A 10279-nucleotide genomic window follows, 5' to 3' on the forward strand; every position below is an offset into this window, starting at 1 on the left:
ATCCTTCTTTTAAATAATAATTATTTTACTCTGAAATTGCTTCAAACAAACAATATTTTTCTTTCTAAGTTTTATTTAGACTTGAAGTGATTTTTTTGTGTTTCAGGGCCATATTATGGGTAGAAAATGTGTTTATTAAACTACAAAAATTTTGCTCCAATCAAATATTTTCAATAATTAATGCGTTTTTTATTAGAAGTGAAAACGTTTTTGAAGTGCAAAAAGTTTTGCAATAGTTATTTTTCCCTTTTTTATTAAATTGAAGTTTTTTTTAACTTTCCTGTGAAGTGCAACACGTTTTTATTTATTCTTTTGATTCATCGTTTTTTTAATGACGTTTGACGAGCAGGGGGGCATTGTGTGGCGCCCTCTGCTGGACACAAGTGGAACTAAGACGCAAATCAAGGACACAAACTTGCTTCAGAAGCTTCATATATTTTCACAGATTGTTCAGGAACACGGTAACAAACTCTCAAGTGTCGCTCGGCGTCGCTCACGGCCGGTGGAGCAGGAACAGCAGCAGGAGCGCGAGCACGTCCTCGTCCAGACCGACCACCTCGCCGCCCCGGACCTCCTGGTACAGGCGCAGGCTGTCCGTGCCCCACAGGAGGTTCTTCCTCGGGTTGTCGACGTCCGTCTCCACTGAGAGCGCCAGGGTGTTGAGCTGGTAGCAGAAGAAGGAGAAGTGGCGTCCGTCCGTCACCACGGCCTGAGACGCGAAGGGACGCGTGACGTCCAGGTGGTTCCAGAAGCCTGGAGGTCAGAGGTCAAGACTTGATTCATCTTTTTTAATTCGCCTTCTATCTTCAGTTCAACCTTTCAGATCATATGTGTTCAAGTGTGGGAAATTAAATAGGGTTTATTTTATTTTATTTAATTATCATTTTATTGTATTTTATTTAACTTTTTGTTTTTTAATTTTCAAATAAAACCGTTTTTTTCCCAAATATTCTTCATTAAAAATAAATTAAATATATTTAAAGGGGAATAAATACTCGCAAAAATGCCAAAAGTCCTGAAAAAAACCCCACTAAAGCCATAAATAAAAGACTAGTGTTGAATAAAAACAATAAATATTGAATATAAATGATTAGTTTGACCTCATCAGAGCCACAAGAACACAGTCTAAGGGTCCACAGGTCGAGACCCCGGACTCACCCTGATACGAGGCCTGGGCTCCGGTCCAGGCGAAAAGACTCGCCATGGCGTTGGCTCGCAGGAAAACCTCGATCTGGTCGGACAGCTTTTTCCGCTCCATCCGGTCTCTGTGGTACCGGTCCGGGACCAGGTGGAACTGAGTGTGACCGTAACACGCCGGGTCGGGGAGCTTCGAACCTGAAGCAGAGGGTCCAGTGTGAGTCCAGCATAATCCGCTGTAACATTATGACCGCCTAACTTTACTTGTTACAAACTAATAAAGGTGTTTTTTTAATTCTTCGTTTGATGGCCACTGACCACTGCACACGCCCGAAAAGAGTGTACCTGTGAAGATCTTGTTGGTGTACTGTCGTCTGAACAGTGGCATGGTGTTCGGAGCCGCTGTGATCTCAGGAACTTCTGCGTCGTACGACTCCTCCATCGGACAGAACTGCAGGAGAACATGTGTTTTTAAAAAAAAAGGATGAAATCCACCTTCAGGGACGAGCGACTCACCTGCGGGAGCTGCTCCGTGACCCGGATCTGGCAGAGCGGGCGGTCGTCGATCTGGAACCTCGTGGGTTCCAAGTGGCCTCTTCTGTGGCCCCTCGGGATTCTCCGCTCACCTTTCCTCCAGTAGAAGTTGACCTCGGGGTTAATGTCTGACGAAAACAATGAATTCATATGTTAGATAAACGTCTAAATAATGTTAATAACAATTGAATTATCAGAAGAACAAGACGTCTCAGGAGGTTGTCATGACTACAGGCTCAAAATGAATAAAGAAAAAAAAATCAGAATAGGAAACTGTTTATTGCCAGAATTGTTAAAAAAAAAAGTTTTTTTTTGGATAAATTATGAAATAGAATGAATGGAATAAAATACAATTAAATTAGGTATATGAACTATAATTAAATATAAGCAAGTAAGTAAGTAATATTTATTTATATAGCGCTTTTCGAGACCAGGGTCACAAAGCGCTTAAACAATCAAAACAATACTCAAAAAAGTATATACTTTAAAGATCAAGATAATACTGAGAACAACACAGGAGTTCCAGAAAATCAAGGAAAAGCCTGAACAAATAGAAACGTCTTAAGATGTTTCTTAAAGGAGTCAGTAGATCATCAAGCACTTGAGCAGGTAAGAATTCTCGCTGCAGAGTTTTGAATCAACTGCAGGCGAGACAGATCCTTCTTGTTAAGACATGAAAACAAACTGTTACAATAGTCCAGACGAGAAGAAACAAACGCATGGATTACAAGCTCCTGATCATGTTCCGACAACATTTTCCTAAGTTTAGAGATTTTTCTCAGTCAAAGGAAACAATTTCTGGTCAGTTTTCTGCAGTGTCGAACAAGAGACATGTCTTTATCAAATACAACACCCAGGTTTCTCAGGCTCAGTTTGACAGACTGACCTAAGTCACCCAAGTACTGACTCAACCCTGGAATCTTATCATCAGGAGCAATCACCAGTGTTTCAGTTTTGTCCACATTTAGCTGTAAAGTGTTTTCACTCAGCCATCGTTTGATTTCTAGCAAACAATTGACTAAGCTGTTCAGCCTCTGGGGCTCAGTTGGATCAAAAGAGCAGTAGAGCTGGATGTTATCAGCAAAAATGTGATAAGAAACATCAGGAAATCTCTGAATGATTTTACCGAGGGGAATCAAGTACAGTAAAAACAATAAAGGACCCAGAACAGAACCTTGAGGGACTCCACACAACAGATCTGCCGATCCAGACCTCATTTGATTGGCAGATACACTAAAACTGGGCCCAGAAAGGTAAGATGAGGGAAAAACCCCTGTGGAAAGGGAGAGGTTCACCATATTGGTAACCCAGGGGCCAATCACATCAAATACTTTGATAAAAAGCCTACAAGGAAGGACGTCATCTAAGGAAGAGGAGGGTTTCATCTTGTTCACTAGTGCCGAAATATCACCCAAAGATACAGCAGTGAAGGAGGACCAAGAGGAGGTGAGGGGCTCAGAGACAGTAAGGGTAATTCTTACATTAAAGTAGGCGTATAAAAATTAAATAATTAAATAAAAAATATTTTTTATGAATATCAACTTTGATTTATTTTACGTCATGTGTAAAAAGGTGCATGTTATACAAAGTGTTAAAGAAAAGACTCATCATTCGTAGGAGCAGATTAAATGTGGCTTTTTTTTTTTGAAATCAACAAACTTTAAATTAAATATAATGCTGGCTACATATATGTGACCGAGTTTGTCAAAACATTTTTTCTGTCGCAGTAAATTCACGAGTTAAGTATAATCTGGTTGTGTATCGGCAACAATATATATAGCGACACTATAGTAACAAGTATATGTTTAGTATTGTTGAGTACTTGACTCTGGTGTTGCAGAATTTACAGACCACATGACTCTTGATGAAGTCGTAACAGTTTTCATTTGTTTTAAAACCTAAATATGCCCAAAAACATCAGCTTTAAAAGCTGCTGTATCCTCTCGTCCTCAGTCATGGCTGGGATCAGGGAATTTCTCTGTTCATTTAGCTCGCAAGGACTTAACAACTGCCGAAAGTTGAATTTCAACACAACAATGAACAAATGCCGTTATTACAATCGCATGTAAATAATAAAAAATAAAATAAAAAGAATTATTTTATATTATGCACACTTCATTTAAAAACTTTAACTAGTAAAATAACTATCAGAAAAATAAATTATATTTTGAAAAGTCCAAAAAAAAGTGCTGTATCGATACAGGTAAGTATTAATAGAGTATCAAAGAAATATTATCGCGATACATCGATATTTTCTCAAACCTCTCATTTATGAATAATTGACTCAAATCAATGACATTATTTTGTGATGAACTTAAATATATATATTCGTGTCCAACAGTTAAAGAAATATCTTAACTTAAATATAAATTTGTGTCCAACAGTTAAAGAAACATCTTAACTTAAATATATATTCGTGTCCAACAGTTAAAAAACATCTTAACTTAAATATATATTCGTGTCCAACAGTTAAAGAAACATCTTAACTTAAATATACATTCCTGTCCAACAGTTAGAGAAATATCTTAACTTAAATATATATTCGTGTCCAACAGTTAAAGAAACATCTTAACTTAAATATACATTCGTGTCCAACAGTTAAAGAAACATCTTAACTTAAATATAAATTTGTGTCCAACAGTTAAAGAAACATCTTAACTTAAATATACATTCGTGTCCAACAGTTAAAGAAACATCTTAACTTAAATATACATTCGTGTCCAACAGTTAAAGAAACATCTTAACTTAAATATACATTCGTGTCCAACAGTTAAAGAAACATCTTAACTTAAATATACATTCGTGTCCAACAGTTAAAAAAACATCTTAACTTAAATATATATTCGTGTCCAACAGTTAAAGAAACATCTTAACTTAAATATATATTCGTGTCCAACAGTTAAACAAACATCTTAACTTAAATATATATTCGTGTCCAACAGTTAAAGAAACATCTTAACTTAAATATACATTCGTGTCCAACAGTTAAAGAAACATCTTAACTTAAATATATATTCGTGTTCAACAGTTAAAGAAACATCTTAACTTAAATATCAATTCGTGTCCAACAGTTAAAGAAACATCTTAACTTAAATATATATTCGTGTCCAACAGTTAAAGAAACATCTTAACTTAAATATATATTCGTGTCCAACAGTTAAAAAAACATCTTAACTTAAATATATATTCGTGTCCAACAGTTAAAGAAACATCTTAACTTAAATATATATTCGTGTCCAACAGTTAAACAAACATCTTAACTTAAATATATATTCGTGTCCAACAGTTAAAGAAACATCTTAACTTAAATATACATTCGTGTCCAACAGTTAAAGAAACATCTTAACTTAAATATATATTCGTGTTCAACAGTTAAAGAAACATCTTAACTTAAATATAAATTCGTGTCCAACAGTTAAAGAAACATCTTAACTTAAATATACATTCGTGTCCAAGAGTTAAAGAAACATCTTAACTTAAATATACATTCGTGTCCAACAGTTAAAGAAACATCTTAACTTAAATATACATTCGTGTCCAACAGTTAAAGAAACATCTTAACTTAAATATACATTCGTGTCCAACAGTTAAAAAAACATCTTAACTTAAATATATATTCGTGTCCAACAGTTAAAGAAACATCTTAACTTAAATATATATTCGTGTCCAACAGTTAAAGAAACATCTTAACTTAAATATATATATTCGTGTCCAACAGTTAAAGAAACATCTTAACTTAAATATACATTCGTGTCCAACAGTTAAAAAAACATCTTAACTTAAATATACATTCGTGTTCAACAGTTAAAGAAACATCTTAACTTAAATATATATTCGTGTCCAACAGTTAAACAAACATCTTAACTTAAATATATATTCGTGTCCAACAGTTAAAGAAACATCTTAACTTAAATATACATTCGTGTCCAACAGTTAAAGAAACATCTTAACTTAAATATACATTCGTGTCCAACAGTTAAAGAAACATCTTAACTTAAATATAAATTCGTGTCCAACAGTTAAACAAACATCTTAACTTAAATATATATTCGTGTCCAACAGTTAAAGAAACATCTTAACTTAAATATACATTCGTGTCCAACAGTTAAAGAAACATCTTAACTTAAATATATATTCGTGTCCAACAGTTAAAGAAATATCTTAACTTAAATATATATTCGTGTCCAACAGTTAAAGAAACATCTTAACTTAAATATAAATTCGTGTCCAACAGTTAGAGAAATATCTTAACTAAAATATACATTCGTGTCCAACAGTTAAAGAAACATCTTAACTTAAATATACATTCTGTCCAACAGTTAAAGAAACATCTTAACTTAAATATATATTCGTGTCCAACAGTTAAAGAAACATCTTAACTTAAATATATATTCGTGTCCAACAGTTAATGAAACATCTTAACTTAAATATATATTCGTGTCCAACAGTTAAAGAAACATCTTAACTTAAATATACATTCGTGTCCAACAGTTAAAGAAACATCTTAACTTAAATATAAATTCGTGTCCAACAGTTAAAGAAACATCTTTAAATCACTTTTCCTGAAGAACCTTCTCACCTAAACTGCAGCGCTCGAGCAGCGGGTTGTACTCGCAGGTCGCGTGCGTCAGACCCGTCATCAGGTTCCGAAGGTACGGACCCACCACCAGCTCCTGGTGCCGGGACAGAAAGGTCCTCCTCTTCTTGGCGTACCAGTTCTCCTGGAGGATGGCGTGCGTGACGACGGTGCGCAGGTCCGTGAACGCATCATCGTGGACGCCGAGGCTCCGCAGCTGCTCCCGGTCCGTCCGGCTGTATTTCTGCGGCAGACCCGGGATGAAGCCGGTCTTGGTGAAGTGTTGGTACCACTTGTCCGCGTTCAGGGCGAAGGCCTGCGGGCTGATGACGAACTTCTCTCGCTGGACCTTCGTCTGGTGCTCCAGTCTGTCCTGGACCTCCGAGCTGTTGATGGTCTTCACGCGCTCGGCGACCCTGCGGCTCTGAGCCGAAGAACTCTTGGCGGTCAGAGACGGAACCACCGGCGGGTACACGACCTCCCTCGCCTCGCTGTGCGCGAACCGCTGGGTTCTGAACAAGTGTCTGTGGAGCGGCAAGGACAGCCGAATGCGGACCGCCATGTTTCCTTCGCTGTCAGACCCACTTCCGGTTTAGTGAAAGGAAAGATACGCCAACTGTCACAGCGCCCCCAGTGTCTAGTTAAGGTAAAGCCAACAAGTATAATAAACACGTTTGACAATATCTGTCCCTTTTTTTGTACCACAAACATACTGTAATGCGATTTTTTTCTCTCTATAATACGAAATTAACACACATTATTATAATTATTGTATAACGAATGGACTAAATGTGTTAGATATGATATAAAGCTTAATTGATGGCGTTTATTTTATTTAAACCAAATAAACTATTCAAGAGCATACAACACATAAAATTGATCAAAAACAGGCAATAAACAGGAAAATTATAGGCATTTAAGTCACCTTCAACCCGTACAAAACAAAGAAGTTAAAATATTAAAAATAAAGCAGTATACTTGAAGTCTACTTTTGGCATACTATACTTCACCACAAACATACTGTAATGTGAATTTTTTTCTCTCTATAATACGAAGTTAACTCACATAATTATTTTAAAATGAATGGTCTAAATGTATTAGATATGATATGAAGCTTAGTTGATGACGTTTATTTTATGTATATTTAAACCAAAGAAACTATTCAAGAGCATACAACACATACAATTGATCAAAAACAGACAATAAACAGCAAATTATAGGCATTTAAGTCACCTTCAACCCGTATAAAACATATTTCAATGCCGTATCCCTGAGTGTAAAAGAAGAAAGAAGTTAAAATATTAAAAATAAAGCAGTATACTTGAAGTCTACTTTTGGCATACTATACTTCAAAATCAAAGATTGTACTACAAACATACTGTAATGCGATTTTTTTCTCTCTATAATACGAAGTTAACACACATAATTATTTAATAACGAATGGACTAAATGTGTTAGATATGATATAAAGCTTAGTTGATGGAGTTTATTTTATGTCTATTAAAACCAAAGAAACTATTCAAGAGCATACAAAACATACAATTGATCAAAAACAGACAATAAACAGCAAATTATAGGCATTTAAGTCACATTCAACCCGTATAAAACATATTTCATTGCCGTATCCCTTAGTTAAAAAGAAGAAAGAAGTTAAAATATTAAAAATAAAGCAGTATACTTGAAGTCTACTTTTGGCATACTATACTTCAATATCAAAGACTGTAACACAAACATACTATAATGTGAATTTTCTTTTGCTCTATAAATCTCATTCAACACTTTTTTTTTCTTGATTTTCTGAGACTCCTGTGTTGTTCTCGGCGTTATCTTGATCTTTAAAGTATATATTTTATTGAGTATTTTTTTGATTGTTTAAGCGCTTTGTGACCCTGGTCTGGAAAACCTCTCTACAAATATAAATTACTTACTTTAATATTCTGAAAAAATAATTGTGTAACTGTGTTAGAAAAATGCAAAATTGATTGTGCCACCGATTTAACACACTTAGCAGACTTTTTACTGATGTTTACTGACACAGCATAACTTGATTTTGGAGAAAATAAACAACATTATCAACAAAGGTTAAGATGTTACAAATACACATCAAAGAACCACTTTGGTCTCCTTAGCAACCGTTGCCAGATTCGCTGGAACAACCTCTTGGTCTCTCTCTCACCTCATGTTACCAAGTGGGAATATCTGCTCATAAATGTAACCTTTTCTGCCTTTTCTGCCTTTTGACACTCACGTGGAAAGCAACAAGTTCAACTTCCGGTTAAAGGTTTTCAAAATAACAGAACACGTAACAAAATAAAAGCATTCAAAATCCTTGCATTTACAAAATGTTTTTTGCTTTTGCTCAGAAAGATGGAAGACAGGAAGAAAAAAGGCAGAATAATATCTGACGTACACTTCATCGACTTCATCTCAACATAAAGAACACTGGAGTATTTTATTCGAGGTCAATGGTTAAACTTTATTAACACTGAAGAGGAAACAAGAGTCACAATGATTACAAACAAACAGTGAAGTTAAAGAAAAGCAGATTCATCCAAAGTCACGTGGATCACGTTGAAGCCTCAGAGAGTCTCTGACTGAACATCTGCTGACGCTGGACACAGATCAAACATCTCCACTTCCTCCACAGGTACTGGGAGCTGCTCATTACTCCTGCTCCTCCAGACCACGACAACAACAACACACATCATGAAGATCACAACACTGAGCAGCACAGACCTCACTAGATGGTGATCAACCTCTGGCTCTCTGAACATTACAAGGGTCTTAAATGTGAACACACAACGTTTGTCTTTGATAATCACACACCAGAACTCTCCGCCGTCTTCCAGAGAGACGTTAGTGATCACCAGGCTCATGTCGGAGCGAAAGATTCTGTCTTTTTGTCCTTGATCAAATACAGCTGATGGTCTTCCTTCAGTTTTATTTGTCTTCATGAACCAAAGAAAAAAATCAGGCTGTTTCCAGTCTCCGCATTGTAGAGTCAAGTTCTCTCCTCCAGTGAAGAACACAACCGCAGGCGGGTCAGACTCAGGACACACAATCAGGTAGTTATAATAATCATCCTGATCACTGCGATAACAGAAGTATTCACTTGTGTGGTTCAAGGTCAGTGATGGAAACATCAGAGTGCCCAAACCAGAACTTCTGTCAAACGTAACCAGAAGAGATGGTTTGTTCTTCACTTGCTGTAGTTTGTACATTGAAGATGTTTCATCGTCGATTAAAGCTAGTTCGAAACTACTTGTTCTTTGGTTATATTCACCTAAAGCCCACTGGACACTCTGGTTTGGTCCCACACCGTCACAGTTCAGCTCCAATGTCCGTGCAACATAAGGGTAAAAAGACTGAAGTCTTTGCCTTTTTCCGTCACAAACCAGGAGAGTGAAGTTCCTCTCGTGCGTCACGTTGTTCTGGGTCCAGCACTGTTCATGGTACTGACCCGAGTGTGAAACCATCAGAGGGTGTATTATATAAGAAGCTTCTGTCTGCAGACCGGAGTCATGATGCTGTGAACAGTTCCACAGAAGTTCCTTCTCCTCACCGCTCCATCTGGAGATCAAGCAGACGTCATCAGCCGCTCTGTTCAGGATGAAGCGATGAGAGTCTCCTTCAAACTTGAGGACCTCAGCGAGGATGTTGTTGGAGAAGAACGCCACCAGCAGCAGGATCTGTGCAGCCATGTCTTCGTCGGCGAGTGCGAGTCAACTCTGCTGCTGCTTCATGATCTCGATCTCTTCACCATCAGCAGCTCCTCACCTACGACTACTGTAACCAGACGATATCATCACGACATCGTGCTTCCCGTTAGCTTTATTAGGTGTGAAGCGTCAACGGAAACTGTCGGGAACTCATACGATTCACACTATTTTAATTCAATTCAGCTAAAAACATAAGGATTGCTTCATTCAATTTACTTGTTCACTTTTATCAGTTCATTTTCGCAAAACCTGGCACGACAGCAGGCAGGACAGGACTACGAAAGGTCATCAACACTGTCCAAAATAATGACCG

At 36.9% G+C, this 10279-nt stretch overlaps 1 protein-coding gene across 1 annotated transcript; it reads right to left on the reverse strand.

Annotated features, from left to right (window-relative positions):
• Positions 1-415: 415 nt before the first annotated feature.
• On the reverse strand, positions 416-6832 carry mrps30 (mitochondrial ribosomal protein S30). Its single transcript, XM_087789248.1, has 5 exons — positions 6251-6832; positions 1654-1799; positions 1483-1588; positions 1159-1335; positions 416-753 (listed from the first exon to the last, which is right to left on the reverse strand). Exons 1-5 carry the CDS (start codon positions 6807-6809, stop codon positions 494-496), a joined length of 1248 nt encoding a protein of 415 aa, XP_087645374.1. The 5' UTR covers positions 6810-6832; the 3' UTR covers positions 416-493.
• Between the last annotated feature and the right edge of the window lie 3447 nt (positions 6833-10279).

Source organism: Callionymus lyra, chromosome 1, assembly GCF_982586985.1.
Source record: "Callionymus lyra chromosome 1, fCalLyr1.hap1.1, whole genome shotgun sequence".
NCBI lineage: Eukaryota > Metazoa > Chordata > Actinopteri > Syngnathiformes > Callionymidae > Callionymus > Callionymus lyra.